We start from the raw sequence: 21,528 nt of genomic DNA on the forward strand, positions 1-21,528 counted from the left end.
CCTCTGTGGAATACAGAAACTATCACGTAGGTAGCCTTAAATAAACGTTTCGAAAGGAATGCCTACACGACGCCAGTTTAAAATGAATGGCTTTGTTTGCCAGTCCTTTCCTTAGACTCGAAGGCACAAGGGTAATGCGCAGTTATGTATCTATTCCTGGATTGCACCGCCCTCTAGTGCCAAATCCTTGCACTGACGGTTTCTAATGAGCCCTGAAACGTGTGGGGAAAAGACCGGATTCCGTCTCTTTATATTTTTCCAGTGAAAGCTCCGTGAGCTTCTTGCCCGGATATTGGGAAACCTGACCCACAAGAGCTCCACCAGTGTTGGCCGGCAGCGACGTGATGAGGTCACACCCGCATGAGCCGCCTTATGTGGAATGCTAAGTAGGGAGGACTAGTGGGGGGGAAGAGACTCAGGAAGCAGTGGAAACGCCGATGAAATGTGTAGATTTTTATTCAAAAGTCTCCAGACAAGTACAAATCAGAAACAGAGTGAGTGAAAGAGAATGGGATATAGACAAACCGAGCATGGAACTAAAAAGAGTGCAGAGGAAACTAAAACAAAATGTAAAACACAAGAAATGGTTTGAGAGGTAAAAGAAAAATAAAGCTTGAAATTTTGTATATATGTACACGTGATCCAATAAGAATTTATACCATTGTAGTGGTAGGTAAAGTAACAAACAATAAACAGTACTTTTCTTCCTTAAAAGATTTTTTTTTTTACTTACATAAAATAATTAGGCAAAACACACACACACACACACACACACGCACGCGCGCACACACACACACACACACATCATACACACACACACACACACACCTGGCTGTTCATCTACTTTATCACATTACGCCCAGCCACTTCACGTTTCATGTTATAAGAAGCCAATTATCCCCCCTTAAACATGAACATGATCCTCTGACATGGAATATTACGGTGAGAGAAGGTGATCTCCACTAGCATGTTTAAGGCTTAGGCATGGAATGACTACAAAGTAAAATATCTCAGTAGACAAACATCGCAATAAAACTTGTGTGTACGACAAGTAGTTGTCAAAATCTAAGCTTTGTCTAGCTGCCAGAGCACTGCTGAATAAACGTTCACCTTCAGGAGGGTCCCATTGACTAGCTTCGCTTTTAACATTTGAAATTAGAAGTATTTTGTGACAGGACTTTTTTTTTTTTTTTTTTCCCCACGTTGAGAAAAAACCTTAAAGCTGAATTTCACAAATCATCCCCCATTAGTTTTATCCAAACTATTTTACATGTAGGAAAAAAGGTAGAAACCCAAAGACATTATCAAGACAAACCATAAAAATACAAATTTAAAAATCTTTCGCGGCGCATGGACTCGCACATGCTCTTGATTTTTTTATTTTTTTCTTTACACATTTCTCAAACTTTGTGACCGTCGGTTGAAAATTTGAAAATAAGAAAAAAATAATAGCACATTTATAAAATCAGCACCAATTCATATATAACTTTATTTAAAATGTAGATACCCATTTCAACATTAATATGCTGGATTTCAAAAGAGAGGAAAAAAAAAAAAAAAAAAAAGAGGATATTTTCTTCAAATGCACTGTTTTTTCATACTCCACACAGTGGCACTACCAGGAAAGAAACCAGCTCACTTTGTGACGACGGGGGTGCGTTTCAGTGGGACGTAGGTGTAGGGAGTGATCCGAATCTTTGGGTGAGCGTCAAACGCTCACGGTTTAAACTGTAAAGGGGCGTTCAGCCGAGTCTCCGGGACGTTCACAGCACTAAAGGGGTCCTGACTCTACACTTACAACTCACCATGGGAACCACCACAGGCGACTGGGACCACACATCAGGTCCGACCATTAAGGGAGGGGGTTAGAAACTTAAAAACCAGAGGGGGCGAAATAAATGAAAAATATAAAATAAAAGACCTCCGTCCTTTTGGCTAACACATTACAAGCAAGCTACTACAGTCCGTTTATAAATTACTACTTCACACCTGGTTACTTACTACTATTATAAAAAGGGTTAGACATAAAAAAAAGTTTTTCTTAAGTTAACACACCAATCCATCCCCATTTGAGAAAAAAAAAAAAAAGCCAAAAAAAAGGAAGAAAAAAAGGACTAGTATGGATTTTTATTTAGACATGTCTGAGCTCTAATAGGTTTGGTAGTGGCCTGTCACTATGGATTCCGAGCAGGAAGAGCTTACCCAAGGTTATAAAAAGTAAATATTTGAAACAAAGTCCTCTCTGAGCAAGCAACACTGAGCGTGGGGGTCCTTGGTCCATGTGGAGCAACAGCCAGAAATGTTCTCTCTACAGGATACACACTTCTGCTTTCGCATCTAAAACTCTTTAAATACAAAGGTGCCTCCACTCTTCTCCCAGCTTCTTTAATATCTGTTTAAAACATCGACACTCCAAGGACCTGGGAAGTGTGTGAGAGAAGACTTCAATTAATCATCAGACGAGAGCAAATAGAGGCACTTGAGAGAAATCAATAGCCCATAGCAGTCTTTTAAATGGTGAGGAAGCGCCTCCTAATGGTTAATCTCCCAGTTCAACAGCGCTGCTGTCGCGGCTGCCGTCGCGGCTGCCGTTGAATACACATTTCTGTTTACGTCCAGACTGCCGGTTTTCCATCAACTTGCTTTAAATGTCAATAACTCATCCAAGAGAAGGTGTTTAGCAGTCGGCGTGTCTATGTGAATGAATATAGTAAAAGACAATAAATGCATAGGGATGTTTGATGGAGTTGCCTCCGGGCTGTCACTCAGGGGTATTACTGTCACCGTAACGGCTGCCAAGATTAAGAACAGTGAAGGCCTACAAAAAAAAAAAGAGTAAAAGCCAAGAGCTTCTGCTGTCGCGTCAGAATAAAACTTGGTAGAAACAAGACTGAGGAGGCTCTTGGCGGCTGCTGCACTCCATAAACCGTCCATGCGTACAAGCAGAAGCTATTTGATTCGGGTTTTGGTGGATTGCCTGTCTAATTTGTATCAAATGGGTGATGAGAGAAATGCAGAGAATATTATTATTTTACCAACCAGTAGAGCTGAATGCATTAATAGTAATTGGACGTGAGTGAAGGCAGTCAATTATAAGGACTGACGTGAGAAAATATCGACTTCCCCTTCAAGTATTTTAATGCGACAGAAGGCTCATTTGAATGCTGCTCAAAAAGAAGCATTGGTTATTGAACGCTAGTTTACCACTTGGTCGTTTGTGTTTGGGGTTGGCTGGTGCTCGAGAGAAGAGACTGCTTACCGATTCATCCATGATAGAAGCCGGGTCGAAGTAGTCTGGCTTCAGCTCGGACCGCTCACGGCGGTTCTTAGAAGGAGGCTAGAGGAGAACATTTACATTTAGGGTGTTTAGCAGACGCTTTTATCCAAAGTGACTTACAATAAGTACATTTGTCATAAGAAGTGAAGCAATATATCGCAGACGGTACAGTAAAGATGATCATAGAACCAAGTGCAAGTACTAACAGCGGAGATAGCTAGCTACTGCAGATGCTACACAACTAAGTACATGCTACACAACATGCATGCACAACATAATTAAGTACATGCTACACAATTAAGTACAATGAATGAATACAACCTGCATTAAGTGGAGAACACAAGGTTAGCACAAGGCGGATCCAATAGTACCAGTCAGTGTTCACACGCATCCAACCCAGAGTGGGGCCTTCCTCACTCTACTAAACCAAACGCTGAACCATTAGAATGACTAGAACCAGAAAGCTGTTCGTCTAGGTTGGGAAATCTTATCTTCACTTCTGGCCGCAGCGAGTGGCAGCCCGACACAGCAGCTCCCGACGACCCCCTTTTCCTATTTTCAAACTTTTTATAAATTTATTTGTATATATACTCTTGTTTCGCACTCTTTTCCCACTGTACTGCTGGTCACTTGTGAATTTCACCTAAGGGGGATTAATAAAGGACTATCTATCTATCTATCGAAATGCTTTCAAACTTCCGAAAGGGGCAATGAAAATGAAATAAAAACAACAACAACAACAACAACAACAGGTGCCTCATTCCGGAAGCCATTGCACTTGATAACTGAAGCGCGGACAAACATCTCACCAGATCTATGTCCATAGTATCAAAGTCCATGCCCTCGTTGAGGTCGTCCAGCCGTCCTTCAGAAGACATCATCACGTCCTCCACGATGGGCTCCTCGTCCTCCTCCATGAGGCCGGTACCACGGCGACTGTGGAACACAAACACAAAAACAACGGCTGTAGCGAACCGATGCCAGCGCAGCATGGCAGCCGGCCCCCCGCGGCTCGGTGGGAGTAGCGGGGCTCTTACATAGCGTGCTGCAGGTTGGTCCTGAGCTTGGCGTAATTCATGGCTCTCTCCTGCTGCTGGCGCGCCTCCTCCTGCTGCTGCCTCTGGGCCAGCATCCACGTCACCTGAGAACTACACACACACACGCACGCACACGTAGACACACAAACACACACGCACGCACGCACGCAGAGACACACACACACACACACGCACGCACACACACGCAGATAGAGACACACAGTTAGTAGTGCTCTGACTGCAGTCGTGCACTGAGTCCAGCATTAAGGATGGCCCACTGGTCCGTTGCCAGGGAGAGAAAATGAGGTCCTGTACGGCCGGAAGTAGGTTCGTCTCTGTCTCAACGGAGCCCAGGAGTTGGCAGGGAGCTCGCCGTATAATCTGTTCATTTTTATTATTTATTTTGCTGCTGAAACCAATGCCACACAAATAGGACATTACGCACCACTGTGGATGAATGCGTTTTGGCAGCGTTGCAGAATCTCTGACCCCCATGTACCGATCCGAAAGGAAAACATTATCATTAAAACGGAACCCGTATGCTCAGAGACTACAGAATCGTTCAATAACACCAGAGCAACACCGTGTTTGACAACAGACTCGCAGGCATTCTGACAAACTGCCTGGCAGGTAGGGAATGGTATTCAGTCATGGAGATACTCCATGACTGACCAACCCCGGGGTCAAGGTGAGGAATGTCCTTTATTTATTTATATCCGGTCGTGAGAGAGGCGGTTGTCGGGTTGGGGGGGGGGTGGGTCTACTCACTTGTAGTCCATGGGGGTTTGGATGTGCTGTGGGGTCTGCTGTGGATGGTGCTGCGGCGTGTGCGGATGGGGGGTCTGCTGGTCGTGGGGCAGGGGGTACACCCCCATGTAGCTGTCGTCGCGGCCCCTCTTGGGCTCACGCATGGCGGTGGACGTGAGGTGGGGTGAGGGCATCATCACGGGCGTCTGCAGGCTCGGCCACACGTCACTGCTGCTGCTGCTCTCCTCTGGATGGGGCGGGTGGGGGGGCAAAGAGAAACACGGCAAAGAGTTGAGTTCATGGCCACCGGGCAACGATCTGAAGGAGACTCGCCATTTTCTCAATTCATCTCATATTTCCATCACACTGCACAGATGGTGCATAACGTTTAGGGCTAGGATGAGACTGGGGGGAAAAAATACAGCTGCGATGGTTTTGCGGCTACGACATGACACAGAAGTCGTTTTTTATTTAATTACAATATCCCGTTATCTCGACCGCCGAATAAGCCAATCCCAGAAAGATTGCTGGCAGACAGCCGTGAGCTCGAGGGACGATATGTTAAACATTGGGCACTTTCACTTGATGTGGATTTTGGTAGAGAAGGCAATGTACCAATTTTTTATTCCATGAATTGGTGTCTTTAAAGTGTGATTACTGAACCATGCATTTCTTTGATCGTTAAAACGTAGCTGCTCTCATCAGGGGGCAAAACGCCCCAGAAAATAAAATACAGGGGAGAACTTGGCCTCATGCAAGACTGCACACGCACACGCACACGCACACACACACACACACGGTTCCATTAACATTTGAAGTTCCACAAAACAAGCATGGCATGTTTCCATTTGTTAAAAAAAAATTTTTTTCTCTTGACCCGGATGGTAATCTAAACGACCCCGCTTTAAGCGGTAAGACACAGCTCCATCTTGTGACCCTCCCACCATCTGCTCCGTAATCCCTTCCCCCAGCACAGGGGCTGGCAGAGCCCAACTGGGAGGAGGCAGGGGGGGGGGGGGGGGGGGGGGGGAAGCTCATCTGGGTTAATCCAGGTCTCTGCGTTGCCTTCATGACATAGCAGTGGGGCAACATTACAGCTCTGTAAACGGGGCTTTTCCCTTTGAGCCAAGCTACTGCTGATGCTGATGGGCGAGATAACGGGACTCGCTGGGTCACAACCAGTGTTGGAAATGTTACTAGTTATAGATACTCACTACTTGTTCCAAAAAGAAACTGAGTTAGTAACTGATTTACTTTATAATAAAATTACTAGTTACCAGGGAAAAAACTATTTGCGTTACTGTAAAAAAAAAAGTTGCTATATGTCAATGAATAAGTAGTGCTTATATCTCCACCTTGAAAATGCCAACTTTTCATCGGATTGCTCCGGACTCGCCATCTCTGCCGCTTCTTCGAAGGTGTTTGGGTGTGCGTGTGTGTGGTGTGCGTGGCCTGGCTTGTGTGTAAAAACACTGGCTCCGATTGGCTACCATGAAACATGACTCTGCCTTAGCCAATCATAATCGCTTATCTCGTTGTTAACCCACCCGGTCTCCTCCCTATCAGTTTGTGTGTGGAGCCAGGGGTGCGTTCGGATTACGCAGTTTATTCAATCAATTCATAGTAACGCACCGCATTTAACTGTCAGTAACAGTAACGGGGTTGTAACGACGGAAACAGTAATTATTTCAATTATCCCGTTACTGAAAAAAATAACGGCGTTACTTAACGCCGTTATTTTAAACGGCCAGACCTCACAGCGGTAAAGAAGTAAAGAAGCAAAAAGACATTCGCTAAAACTAAGAACAGATAAAGCCTGAAAGTGCCTTAACACCGACGCCCACCCCAGAGACAATATGTAGTTCAACCAAGATAAACTTAGAAAAAAAAGTCTAAAAATAAAAGATGTATCATTCTGTTCATGGGGCCTCGGGGGGGGGGGGGGGCCACCATAGCCTGGAAAAACCAAAACGTCTGGCGTGTGATTAATGTCCCCGTTCCATATAGGATACCTTCTGGAAGCTTCCGCTTGGCCGCGGTGGCGGCGGCGGCGGCGGCGGCAGCGGCGCTGGTGGCGGCGGCGGTGGGCTTGGCCTTCTTGGAGCGCACAGAGGAACCGCGGCTCGAGTAGCCGCTCATCACCGACATGGTGTCGTCGTCGCCGCCGGCCTGCAGGGAGTTGCGGTAGGAGATGAGGGGGAGCCAGCAGTCCTCGCGCTGCAGGGCCATCTGGAACGTCATGAAGCGCTCCAGGTACATGTGGCTGTGGAGGGGGGGGGGACGGGACGGGACGACAGGGACCATCAGTCAGGGGGCTGCTGGTTTTAGAGCCAGTTGTGTGCACACACGCACACGCACACGCACACACACAGGAAAGCACACACACCGCGGATAACAAATCAAACAGGCCCATGCACACAAAGCCAGGTGCACATTTCAACTGAAGAGGAAGAAGCAGGACGAGAGAGAGAGAGCTTGAGAGAGAGAGCAAGAGAGAGAGAGACACAGCCTTGAACCAAGCACTTGTGCAACACAAAACAGCCGTTGCGGCGGTTGTCACGGACACCTGTTGTTCCGAGGAACGAGAGGGAGACACTTCCCCTTGGCGAGCGGCTCAGACACGCAGACTTACACAGTCCTCTTGTCCTGTCTCATCAGCTTGGAGGAGAACTCGCTCAGGATGTCCAAGAAGGCCAGGTGAAGGGGCGGGTTGCCTTCTCCCTGGGGGCTCGGCTCCTTGAATGCAAACTCTATCCCGTCCCTGAAAAGAAAGACACGCGCACACACACACAGGCCAAACCATAAATCCAAGCGCGCCGTCATAATTTACTCCCCCCTCCCCCCACTGTTTGATGTCTGATTTCCGTGCGAAACCAATTTTGTCTTCTCATAATACACACATCTCAGGGATATAAACACAGGTGGCTTCCGACGCCTGGCCAATTCCCAACACTTCCATGCTTCCAAATGGAAGTGCCAGATTCACAGGGGGCAACCGCCCAGCAGGGCTCTACCGGCTAAGCCTCTGGAAAGGGCAGGACATAACACGGCTCATATACACCGTGGAAAAATAGCAACCCAGGGGTCATTTGTCTGCGGGATTTGACTGCGCCCTGGGCCAAGGGCGGTAATTCTAGATATGCGCAGTGCAACCAGATACGGTGTGGCGGCGGAGGGGGGTGGGGAGGTGGGGAGTTGGGGAGGTGAGATCTTACTTATGCAGCATGGCGATGGCATCCCTGGTCTTGACCTGGTCCAGGCCAAAGGTGAGCGAGAAGCGACGGGCCAGCTCTTTGATGCCGCAAAACGACGAGGAGGAGCGGTCGAAGCCGTGACCCAGCTCTGACAGCATCTCGTTGAAGAGCTGGAGGAATGAGGTGCGGAGGTTTAAATAAAGTCGAGCGTTCACACCTGTCCATCACGGTGCTCTCGTGTGTCATTCTGAGCGGCGGCGGCACTGACCTGCTGCAGACTGAGGATGAGCGTCTTGGCGCACTGGATCTTGTCGATCTGCCGAGTTTTACTCATCGTCTCCTTGATGATGTCGCCGTAGTCGTTGTAATACTGGAGACGGATGTGACAGTCAATGGAACAAATGGTAAATGGTCCTCATTTATAGAGCACTTTTGTCCAAAGCGCTTTACAGTGCTGACTGACATTCACCCATTCATGCACACATTCACACACCAACGGCGGAGTCGACCACGCAGGGCGACAGCCAGCTCGTCAGGAGCAATTAGGGTGAGGCGTCTCGCTCAGGGACACCACGACACTGAGCTAGTAGGAGCCGGGGATCGAACCAGCAACCTTGCGGTTACCAGCCAACCCGCTCTACCTCCTGAGCTAATGCCGCCCTTGTTCACTCACCAATCGGCCCCTTGTTTGTAAAAAAAGAAGTGGATCATCTAAACCCTAACCCTAACCCGAGAGCATCCCGCAGCGAGCCGCCGCATGCCTTACCCTCATGTACTGCTTGAAGATGTCGGCGCCGGTCTTCATCTCCACCACGCAGTAGATTATGAGCTTGCAGTAGGCGGCCAGGAGGTTCCTCCTCTTGTGCAGTGCTTCTATCTTTCCCGCCTCGTCGTCCTGCTGCCCATCTGTCGGTGCGATCGGAGCACAAACATCAGCCCACATCACGTCTCCGTTACACGCGTTAAGCTGCTGCCGTTTCTGATTAAATGGGCGCTCGCTGATTTAAAAAGTTGGGGCCGCAGAGGTCACAGCAGCGAGTCAACCAAGGGTTTAGAAAGTGGTGTCAGTCAAGAGAAAGTGTGAGTAACAGTGGCCTGACAGTTACTCGTCTGTTAGAGACATGCAAATACAAATAAATGTTTTGATTTTTAATCTATCGACTATTAAAATATTCATGACCATTGATTTATTAACATCCAATAAATGAAAGTGACCATTGACGCACACAATCAACGTCGAAGCAACCCCAATTCTACCAGACATGACTATTTGGGGATTATATTATTATATGATTTAATAGCACTACCACAGTGCTACTAAATGAGCCGCTACCTGTGCTGTTGGTCTCCTCGTCCTGGTCGATGAAGACGTGGTTGAGGATGAAGGAGAGCAGCTCCACCTGCAACGAGTCTTCAGGGCAATAGACGAGGGGCTCGAGGTGCTCCCGGCCACCTGACACCATCTGGTGGCTGAAGATGAGCAGCACATCACACAGGATGGTGAAGGCCTGCAGATGGAAAGGATGGAAGAGAAAAAAAAAAAGAGGAGATGCTTGGCGCCTTGTTCGGAGAGAAAACGGCATCGGACATCAGAACACCTGGGAAACGGGCTTCATGAAGAGAGAGCCCCCCTTTGCTCCAACTTTGAGGGAACAAAACACAGACCTGACTGATCACATTCTAACAGAGGAGCGAAGAGGAAGAGGAAAAGGGAGGATTGCTCGGAGGCAGGGATGATACACTTAAACAGAGAGGGCCTGTTAATCTCATTTGGGCCAGATTACAGCCCGGGGTTTGGTGGTTCTCAATGAAAAGAAGATGGGATCAACATCAGCCTCAGGGGCTATTAATTGATGAGGAAGTAAGGCTAACGAAATGAACTCTGTATCATACAGAGGCACTGCTAATAGGTCGTTTTGCTGTGATCTTTAACCATTTTAACATTTTGTTGCAATGTTTTTCAGATTATTCCTTCCGTTCCTTATAATTTAATAAGTCTAAATTCTTACGTATGGCATTTTCAACATTACCAACTGTGCTTTCATTAAAAAAAAACAATATACCGCCCCCATTATTGTCCCTTTAATTGTCCCTGTATTGTTGTAGGTTCCACTGCCAGGCCTCCCATAACACCGTAGCGCCGAGCCCCTTGCTTTGCAAACCAGAGGGTTCAATACGCTTTGGTTGTTGTGGAGCCAACGACTGAGTGGGAGTCACTACTTGCACTTGAAATAAAAACAGAAGGAGATGAGGTAGCAAGCTCCATTGGCAACGAAATAAAAAAGGTGTAGTGAGCCAACCACAAAAAAACAAACGCATGAAAAGAAAAATAGTCTGGGGAAAAATAATATTACATTTGTTGGAAATGTATCTGGACGAGATCAATTTTCTTCTGGTAAGAACTCAAAAAAAATGGATGTAGAACTGTGCACAGATTCTCTTGGGATGTTATAATAATAATAATAATAATAATAATTGGTGGGATGGAGCTACATTCAAGCACAAGACCACATGGTGTTAACCCAACTGTGCGCCTAAAAGCTTCTTTGAGCTTTTTTCTCAAACAGCATATTTGTACTTAACAACTTAATAGCAACAGCTTGTACAACAGCATGAAACATGGGAGCCAAATTTAAACACAGCCTTACCTGCTCTTTGACCGTCGTGTTGACGTTGGTGAGATAGCGCTGGCACATCATGCAGAACGCTCTCATCTGCTTCCTCAGGGTGACCATATCCTCCTGAAATCCCCCAAAACAATCCACATTTATTAACATTATACCTCCATACCAAATGATTCAGCGTTGAAGCCAACCGACCCAACCCACTACCCATGGGGGCCGCAGCTTACCTTTCTGGAGCTGCCTTCGGAGAGCTTGGCCAGGTTCCACAGGATCACATAGTGGGTGCACTGCAGTGACTGGATCACAATCTGCTCACGCCAAAGACAACAACGTGGTGGTCAGATGAGCCGCAAAAGAACACGCATAAATCATCATGTGATGCCTTCGCGTGCCGGCAGGGGGCTTAGTGCTCACCTGCTCTGGCATGTCTCCGTTCTCGATGCCCGTGTTGAGCAGCTTGAAGTTGCTGGTGAAGAGGTCCCACTGGGAAAGGTCATGCGCACTGAGGGAGCAGAAGAGAACAGTAAGAGTCGGCTCATGTGAGCCACAGGCACGGCGGTGATTCATGGATGACAGTACAGAGGAGAATGAATGGGAGTGGGTTTGAAGAGAGGCAGGAGGAGATGTCAGGACCCCAGACTCCCACCAATTTGGAGTGACTCATTACCGTAAATCTGTCGTCTGCGACTTAAAAAATGTTCATGGCACTGCTGCCGCTTGACTTTCATCTGTGTTTTTGATTAATATCGTGCTATGTTAATAAAAATGCTCCTCCCTAAAATTGGCGTTGCAATCACTCCGTTTTTTGTGAAATGATTTGCTGCTGCCACTAACTGTAAAACGTAGTGCCTCCATTGTGAAAAGTTTGCCTGGAGCCCTTGATGTACATTAATGAATCCCGGGCGGGATGCTCGGGTGGCAGTAGAGGGAACTCAGCTCGAGTGTGATGTATACATAAAGAGGCGGTTGGGTCACACACTTGTGGAAAGCGGTGATCCTCTTCAGAGTGGAGAGAATCTGGTAGGTGTCGTCCTCATCCACCTCCTCACCCTGGGGAAGAGACACTCGACAGTTAACCACATCATCACAGCAGTGCAACGCAAACCTATAACACCCCAATAACTCTCTCTCTCTCTTGCTGTGGAGTGACACTCCGTATCCTGCTCACCTCTTGCAGGAAGTCCTCCAGAAGCCGGTTGAACTTGTCCACCTGTTCGTCTAGGAGCTGGGAGCGAGCGATGTCTACCCGGTTGAAGATGGTGAACTCCTCGTTGCAGAGGGCGTGGTAGGTCTTGGAGCAGACCTCCAGGACCTCCGTGTCTGTGTGCTTCTCCACGATCTCTCTGACCTGACGCAGCAGAGCCTCCAGGTGCTGTGGGGGGGGCAGACCGGAGGGTGTAAAGTTAAAAGTGAGAGAGAGAGCAGATGCGTGATAGAACTTATAAATGAGCCCAGCAGGTTTGAGCTGCTGGTGCAATGACTTTAGATGACTTTGGTTAAAGCAGAAAAAAAAAAAAACACCACAGCAAGTTTGACTTTTTTTTTTAATTCCCTGATGGCTTTGTTTGTACCTTCTCCAGACGTCCTGTGGTGTATATCTCAAGGTCGAAGAACTGAGGGAGCTGTAACAGGTTAGTCACCTTCTCCGAATCCATTGCGTACTGCCAAACACAAGCAAACACACATGCATATTAAGTATACCGCTTTAAACCCCCACCCCCCCCCAAAAAAACATCATTGAGTCACTGAAGAAAAGACAACTGTAACTCACCTTGGCCAGTAGAGGGGGCAACGACACAGCGAAAAGCTCTGTTATTCTGGTTCTATCATCCAGCTGTGTTTTCTTCTCCTTAGCAGTCATAACCTGAGAACAGACAGCTTGTGTGTTCAGCTTGCAGGCTCATGCCATATGGTGGATAACTGACTCGCCCGATAACAGAGTCAATTACTGCTCAATTAGGGCCAAGGCTGTACAGTGGTGGCTCAGCGTCAGTTCGTGTCGTGTGGGTTACTGGATAGTGTTGTGGTCGTACCCTCTTCCCGGTGCCTCTGCCAACAGGGGGGTGGCACTCGGCCGCCTGACGAACCGTGCACAGCATGATCTCAATCAGCGCCGTCTCCTGCCTGTCCGTCAGAGCTTCAACAAACACGCGGGGGGAAAGAGAGTTGTACACCTTGTAACAAAAATATTAACTTTTGGTATTGCTCTCATTGTTTATATATATATATATATATATCTTTCTGAAATCTGTCAGATGCACAATCATAATATTGCCCATTCTGAAAATGAACAACAAACTGTGCAACATAATGGCACTTAACACTGAATTGCACGTCCATTAGCTCTACAGCAGCAGGCAGGGTCACAGGTAAAGGTTTTGTTTACATCAGCATGCTAGTGTTAGGACGGCAGCTTGGCTGTGATTGGAAATGTGCTTACAGCAGGCTTATTATCGTTGTACTTTATTTTATGTTAGTCTTTATCCTATTGTGCTTCTTTATCCTATTGTGCTTTGCACTTTGTTGCACTTTGTTACTTGTTTTATTTTCTTGTATTACTTCTCCACTTTTATATCGCAATTGTTGCACAGCAATTTCCCTCTGGATAAATAAAGCTTCTTGAAATCTTGAATCTATCCTGCACAGGATTTGAGTCTGCGCGCAATCTACCCAAACATTGTCCGCAAGTAGTTTTCCTTCAAGTGTGACATCAAGTAACCGCCACACTTCTCAATGCGTCGCGGCTGCATGCCTTTTCATAGTGTTATCGTCACTACACACAGACACGCGGGGGCCGCCCTGATTGGTACATCGGGACGTATGGCACCAGTTTGTCGGCCAATCAGAGTGCGTGTGTCGTACCTTCTTCTCCCGGCAGAGGGTCGTCTAGCAGTAGGCTGGTCATACACTCCCAGTCCTTGAGAAGCTCTGCGCCACACTCCCACAGGGAATCCACCAGGTAGGCAGCGTGCTCGTGGAGCTGAGGAGAGACATGAGAGTCCGTGTTCAGGAGGAGGGCTGTTTGGGGTGTCTGCACCACGGTCGACAGGCCGAACCGATGGGGGCGCGTGCGGTGGCTATCGTCATACCTCGCTCTCCAGGAAGAAGAAGACCGTCGTCTTGATGAGGTTTGCGTTGGGGCTTTGTCGTCCTCTCCTCTTGGGGGCGCCCTCCTCCTCTGGCTCCCGTTGGCTGAAAAGTCTGAAGGAGAGACACACACACACACAGTCAGTGTGTCTAATCTTGTCCAATAAATACACCCATGTCTTCCTGAAGGGGTCAAAACTTGCAACCTCCAGATTAATATCCACGCTGAATCTGATAACAGAGTAGTGGCGGTAGCCAGGTCCTTATTCCAGCAGAGACAATTATTAGACCTGCACAATCTCGCCCCGGGATCAGATTCCTCAGGACAGAATTGTAAGGGTCGACAAAAGCGTGTTTTTCTTAGCGCAATTAAAACATAGAATTCCGTCTTCATCCCTCCCCTGCTTCTCCCCCTCTCCTGACCTCTGCCTCACTCGGTTCAACACAAGCGTTGCATTAACAGTCCTCACACGCTGTGCTAACCTGGATGGGCTTCATTGTGTTACTCCTCCTACAGTACAGTAGAGACGGGGTTCGTCCCACAACATACTTTTTGAAGAGGAACTCCCCGGCTGCTATGGCGACAGGTCTGTGAGCAGAGTACACCAAGTGATAGACGCTCTCGCAGTCCTCGGGGCTCAGCACCTCATCGGTGCTACTGTGGACACAAACAGAACACACATGGTGGGGGGGATCAGCCAAACAGTGCTGACATTAACACGGAACGGTCCATTGCACAGAACACACATGCGGTTCCATCCACACTTGAAGTGCCTGATATGCCTATTTTTGGTTTGAAACATTAAACCATCTTCCACGATCTTGAACATTGTATACGCCATTTTCTTTCCCCGTTTTTACCATGTTCATATTTTTTGAGGAAAATGCTATGTTTTTGCCAACCAGGTTATTAGAAGTCGAATCGGAAGACGCGTACTTGCTTGTCGGTGCATGCATACATTCTGGAAGACAATCATGAGCGGCTGCTACTTACTGCAAGACAAGGGTGAGCAGTTTAATAGCTTGCACTGCGACGTCGTACTCCTTGTCGAGGGTCATCGAGACAATGCGGTCCTGTGCGTGTGACAGAAAAAGTCATCCTTTTAGCTCGGGTACGTGAAGCACATGTGTGTGTCATCGGTTAGTCACTGACTACATGTTTGACACAGGGTGGCATTATAAGCAATGTGTGAATCAAGTTTTATCCAGCAGGTGGCGCTGACCTTAAAGCGACTGGTGAACAGCTCCAGTCTCGTGTTGAGCTCTCTGTTGTAGTACAGACCCTGCAGCGCGGTCAGGCACTTCAAACGCACCTCTCCTTGCTGAAACGACAGGTGCACAGCGGTCAGGGGTGACCACCTCGGAGTTCATATCAGGATGTGTTAAAAGGGAAACTTTTAAAATGCGTTTTAGACGTAATCCTAACCAACCTTGTCGTGCATGGTCCATCCCACATACTTCAGATAGCTGTCGTTGAGGAAGGCGTCGCTGTATAGTTTCATCCACACCCCGATCTCTTCTATACAGATGGCTCGGATTTCTGCTATAGAATCGCTGTCGACACAATGCACACACAATGTAATAAGCACAGCGCAATGAGGCGTCAAATTCGGTACCGAGAGGTAAGCATGCGTAACAGAGATGACATATGTAAACTCTTACCGATATCGATGAACAAACACTCCTTTGAAGATGGCATTCATCATGTTCTCGATCTCGTCCTGATTTTCCTGGAGCTGGAAAATGAACAACAAAGCACTCGATTGAACACAATAGCAGACAGCTTTTGTTCAGTCAAACGGTACCAACTGATGAGAGAGAGAGAGAGCGAGAGAGAGAGAGCCTGAAAGGCATAGTTAGCATAACGAGGCAGCGTGTGACGGCCAACTATGCCACCCTGCCGTTGTGTGGCAGCAGAGTGTGCGCTAGCAGATGGATGCCCAGTGGGACCTGCTGTTGCATAACTGAATAAACTGCCAAAGCTTGCGGTATTACAGTCGGCACCAGCACCACTGTGACACCACAGTACCTACAGTGACGTTAAACTGAGAGGAGGGCCAGTGCAGTCCACATCAATGCTGGACCCGATCTCACACAACCCAATAAAAAGCCATTTGGTCTTGGGATTATTTTATTTGATGCACTTGGTGCTAAGCGGTCTGTATATATTTCATTACTTAACACTTTAACACAATGACCTGCCCAAGGGTGTAGCCCATAATTGAACCCATTGCATTAAAATGCAATAGGTCGGTAAAGATGAGCTATATAAAACTAGACTATGGTTTTTCTAGACATCGATACGTCACCGTTTAACTGCATAAGAAAATATAAATCCTGACCCCACTTATCAAGACAATTCCCCCCCATGGAAACCACAGATAGTATATGGGACAAATAAGTGCCATTAAACTAATTTCCATATATTTTAGATGCATGACAAGTATTGTAATTGCTAGCTGTACTGAACCAAGTCCCTGGAGGTAAACGTGAGTAGGAACCTTCCAATTAGTTGCATAGTTCTTCCATCATCCCGTTACGAGTTCACAAAGCAGCACCATTTGAAGCCAAACGTAAAATCTGTCTTTGGTTACCTCCTTGCGTTTCTGTAGGAGCAGCTCCAGGCGATCGTTGGCCCTCTTGGCCACAATCTTGTTCCTCTCTGACTCGTACTGGCGCTGGGTGTTGTCCATGTTGATGCTTAGGTTCAGCGCTACATTCACCAGAGCCGTCATCAGCTTCATGGCTAGGCAGAAGACATGACCGCAGTACAGTAAGAGCCAATGGTGAAACATCGCTAACTTCTCTTGGTCGGTTTGGTAGTGCAGCATGTTTACAATCGGTCAGGAGGTTACTACACCAACACACACGGCAGTTAATATTGGACTAGCAGATGGTAGCTCTGTATTACCTGCCAGTGTGGAGGTGTGTCTGAACGCACGGACTTGGGAGTCGGACAGTCCGGTAAGGAGGGAGATGACCGTGTCCATCATGTACTCGTCGTAGATGATGCTGTATTGACACTGGCGCACCAACACAGCAATGAACTCGCAGAAGCTGGTCTTGAACCTCTTCCACTGGGGCCCTGCTATAGTCAGGGGGTAATCCCCACTATCCTACAAAACACAAACAGGACATGGCGTGTTTACACAAGGACATATTTAACTCATTTACACATGTATCTATTTAATCAGACAATTAAAAGTCACAAAAATATCACTGACTTGTTCCTGCATCGATGTCAACAAATCATTTATATGCTGCACTTCATAAATTCACAACTTCCCAGGGAGTTAAACATCCCCAAGATATAGCTACCTCATCAAATTCCTCCGTCATTCGTCTGATGATTTCAGAGTTCTGCATGTTCCTGAACATCTCCCCACTGACCACACCTGAAAAGAGGGAGAAACGACATTGGACAGGGTCACTCCTCGGTTTAGTCACAGAAACTGGCTGTTTCACATATCCCGCCTGTTGAACGACTCTGTCCTTGTGTTCTCAGTCTCTCACACACACACACACACACACACACACACACACACACACACACACACACACACACACACACACACACACACACACACACACACACACACACACACACACACACACACACACACACACACACACACACACACACACCTTTACATCCCGAGCACTGTATGAAGAAATTGATGAGGTCCAGGAGGGCGACGTCTCGGTCTGTTTTATACGACTCGATCCAGTCATCAACAACCGACTGCAGGAAAATAAAAAAACATGTGTTGAGTTGAAACACCATCGGCCTCTCTTAAAAAAGGGAACCAGGATTCTTACTGGTACTAGAGGTTCAAAGAACAACAGGTTGTACCTGCATCGCACTCCGGCCCAGTTTGACCACCTCAAATAACATCATGTTCTCCATGCCGTTCTCCTGGTGGTGGCCGTTGAGCCGCCCCGTTCCCTTGGCTCCTTTTCCCTTCTCCCCGGCCGGCTTCTTCCCCTTCTTCCCTCCCTGGAGGGACGGGGGGGGAGGGGGGGGGGGGGGGGGGGGCGGTTAGTGGGGATACAACTTGTGTGTTGATTCTGGAGAAAGGGTACCAGGTGACCAGGAACCAGGTGACCCTTTTTCCAAGGGTTTTATAAAATAATGTTCTCAGTGATTTAGAATATTAGAATATTACCTCTCAGGCGTTGTTATTTTTTACATGCTATGTCCATATCAACAAAATAACATTCTGTGTTTTAGAGACTAGTTTTAACACAAAATTAGAGCACGTTAAAGTGTCGAATCCTGCTGCTTTAGAAACCTACACAGAAATGATAAAACCTACATTATAAAATCATCATTAGTACAAATTGGAAGTTGAAGAGTACAAGTTAAGGAGTATAAGTTGGACTTTACACACAAACGTGCAGTGGTGCTGGTGAAATGTGGCCATTACGTTATCAGAAAGTTACGCTGCCTCATAGTTAGACACCTTATTTGTAGGTTGGAAGTGGGTTAAGCGTACTGGCGCCTGTCCATATCAAGCTCCTCACACATATTTAAGGAAACGCTGCGGTAGCAAAAAAGTCTTTCATGTGAAGCCCCGGGGCAGTCAGGCAGTAGTACACACCTTTCCTTTGGCTGAGAGGGAGACTGTGACTGCAGTTCTTCCATCGGGATCCTCTGAGAAGTCTGTGTCTGAGGAGAAACGGGTGTCTGTGTCCCTGTTGAAGGGGGGGGGGGGGGGCAAGTGCAACAGACGTGTTCAGGTCAACCCAGACATCATTGTTAACGTAATGCGCACGGGGTCAAAAGGTTGCCACTTACTGAGGGAAGGGGAAGTCTGACGGTAATTCTGGTGCCGCTATCATTTCTGTAACATCTTCTGGACAACTGCAACTTATGACTGGCTGGAGACCCTCATAAAATTAAGGCCAGAAGTGGTTGCATGTGACCTGAAACAGGAAAACAATCCATTTAGAAAAAAAATAGACATTCACATGGTAGTTTGGAATAGATTAAAAACAAATGCAAAAAGACATTACATATCATACAATTGTTTATCTGGATATAAAGGGTTAGACAAATGTGATATATGATAATATGGCCATGATCCACTTGGAGAAAAAAAAAACGTTCACATGGTAACAGGGGGCGGGCACGAATGGGCCTGTCAAGTGAGGCCTCACTCCTATTGGTTCTTTCTCATTCTGATCCCCCCCTAGTTTACGACCAGTACAGCAGCCAGTGCAAAGGTTCTTCCTCATGGCCAAATATGGCAATGGCCTATCCGCCCTACACAAATCTGAACCAATCAGAGCAAGGCATCAACATCAACAAGAAACAGTTGGATTTAGTCGACTAAATGCACTGCTATACGCGATTCATAAAGATATTTAGGTCAATCAGGATACAAAGCTAAACGATGTGATTGCTCAAATCCACATGTTCTACAAAGTATAAATGATCCAAACATTGTCAATTATCTAATCGCCGACATTTGTATATATTAAATAAAACCACTCGACTGACAACAGATTAGTAGAGAAGGAAAACAAACTCCTCCCATTTGAGCAATGGTTCTGCTCTGGGTGTGCCTTTCTGTAGCGTTCTACTGCCATAGAAAGTATGTCATTCAAAATCAAAAGTAACCGATACACGCGGTGTACTTTAGACAAGGTCCGGGCATGTCCTCGCTGTTTACTACTTCTAAATATATCGCACGGCATTCACATGTTCTCCGGACACGCCACCATATTAAACAGACCCAGATAGAAAACGTGTCCACTCGCAACACGACACATCATGCATACAGTACAGTAGCACCGCTTAAAATGTACACTTTTAATCCACACCGTTCCTTTGAGAACCGGTGTCACCTCCTGCCCCCATTAGGTTATTAGGTTAGGCTTTGTTGACTGTCAAGTTTGGGGGATTCGGAGGGTGCTGAGTAGAGAGTGAGTATTAGAAAAAAAAAAAAAAAAAAAAGTGGCGCCAAATCACAGAGCTATAAACTTCTCCCCCGATATGAGCGGAGCGGATACCGCGAAAAAAAACCCGCACACGACCCCCGGGAGCCGACGCCACAACAACTTCCCGGTGTGTTCCATCCGACAGCACCGACAAGGGCGACCCGTTTCCCCGGCGCCTGTCAAAATTGACACCGGTGCATCGGTGGTGGTGGTGGTGGTGGTGGAGGTGGTGCTGCTGCTAGCGCTAAAGCGGCTAACCCAGGCGACGGGTCCTCCTTGGTTGCCTCGTAGTAGCCTCGCAATAGCTCCGAATATACACAACACACAGGGTCTCCTTTTACCCACACATCCACCACCGTTACACACACCCGTCTCACACGGTTCGTTCTCAAAGCACAAATGTATACGGTGCGTGGACACGACCGAGCCCCACCGCCGCGGACAAAAACAACAAAACAACGCATTCGGTGCGGCGGCACTGACGGGAGCTAACGGCGGAGCTAGCCGCGGAGCGGTCGCATATTGTCCCCGGGAACCGCGGTCGGGGGTGTCCGCGTTTTGGCTTTCCCGACCACGGGGGTTATATGGAACATTACAAACAGCCGTTAGGTATCAGTCGGGGTTTTTTAGTGTTTAAAACAACTCCCAGAACCACCACCATGTCCACCAGCAGCAGCTAGCGTTAGCGTTACCTAAAAAAAAAACATCCCGTCCTTGCGTCCTCCATCTTGCCTCGGGAGTTCAGATTGCATAAGCGGCAACCAACACTTTGTTTACATGGACGGACCCCGGGTCGCTCCGCTCGCATTCGCCCACACTTGTAATTTTTTCTCCCCGTGGCGAATAACTAACCGAACACACACACACGCGAAATCCCCAGTTTTGTGAGCCCCCCCACACAGGAAGCCCGAGCCGTTAGCGTGTGTGTGTGTGTGCGTCGCTGGCTAGCAGCTAGCAGCTAGCTGGCTCGGCTAATCTGATGCTAGCCCTGCTAGCGGGCTAACATGCTAACTAGCAGATATACCATTCAACTAACTTCCAGATTGCGCTCCGCCATTTTACAGCTAACTTACCTTGTTGTCAATCTTCGCTCCCCAGGAATACAAACTTTATATGTTCTCAAAAGGGACCCCCGTCGCAATTCCGAATTACAAATCGGGGAAAAGAGTTTGAAAGTCGCGGTCAGAGGCGGTTTCGGACGTTCTCTCGCCAGCTTGCTCCGTAGTTCGGTTTGTTGTTTCGACGACCCGGGGGTAAGAATCCTGGTGCAGAGCTACCACCTAGTGGCCACAGCGGGTAGGGCAGGGAAACGCGAGGGAAGAAGGCTGCAGGGTCACACGACATCTAGTGGACCGCAGTGGATTGCAACAAAAGACGAACTCCAAACCATTGCACGCTATCCAAACAGATCAAATGACGCTTTTTGTATCCCCATGTTTTACAAAATTAAAATTAAAAAAATACAGCTGCAGCAGAATTAAGAAGTAATGAATAAAGCAATGCAATGATAGCGTGGCACATTGTGAACTGTCTGAGTGAACCACATTCCTAATATAAGATAATCCACATATTAATTGACAATAGGGCTATATTTAGCCGAGCCGAGCCGAATATTCTAT

At 47.3% G+C, this 21,528-nt stretch overlaps 1 protein-coding gene across 1 annotated transcript; it reads right to left on the reverse strand.

The window, feature by feature from the left end:
• Positions 1 to 438: 438 nt before the first annotated feature.
• LOC311372719 (cohesin subunit SA-2-like) lies at positions 439 to 21,143 on the reverse strand. The gene is made up of 34 exons (XM_084489677.1): positions 20,983 to 21,143; positions 18,765 to 18,892; positions 18,568 to 18,661; positions 17,820 to 17,963; positions 17,612 to 17,708; positions 17,285 to 17,361; positions 16,878 to 17,082; positions 16,561 to 16,712; positions 15,629 to 15,702; positions 15,397 to 15,520; positions 15,190 to 15,288; positions 14,961 to 15,040; positions 14,517 to 14,624; positions 13,969 to 14,080; positions 13,742 to 13,859; positions 12,913 to 13,016; positions 12,651 to 12,743; positions 12,451 to 12,540; positions 12,048 to 12,251; positions 11,859 to 11,929; positions 11,294 to 11,381; positions 11,107 to 11,187; positions 10,904 to 10,996; positions 9,589 to 9,763; positions 9,022 to 9,161; positions 8,524 to 8,625; positions 8,277 to 8,425; positions 7,694 to 7,822; positions 7,074 to 7,324; positions 5,083 to 5,308; positions 4,315 to 4,425; positions 4,087 to 4,213; positions 3,260 to 3,337; positions 439 to 2,420 (listed from the first exon to the last, which is right to left on the reverse strand). The coding sequence occupies exons 2-34, from the start codon at positions 18,806 to 18,808 to the stop codon at positions 2,397 to 2,399; spliced, it is 3,864 nt and encodes a 1,287-aa protein (XP_084345803.1). The 5' UTR covers positions 18,809 to 18,892; positions 20,983 to 21,143; the 3' UTR covers positions 439 to 2,396.
• Between the last annotated feature and the right edge of the window lie 385 nt (positions 21,144 to 21,528).

This window comes from Micromesistius poutassou (genome assembly GCF_964030765.1).
Source record: "Micromesistius poutassou genome assembly, contig: SCAFFOLD_2330, whole genome shotgun sequence".
Classification (NCBI taxonomy): Eukaryota; Metazoa; Chordata; class Actinopteri; order Gadiformes; family Gadidae; genus Micromesistius; species Micromesistius poutassou.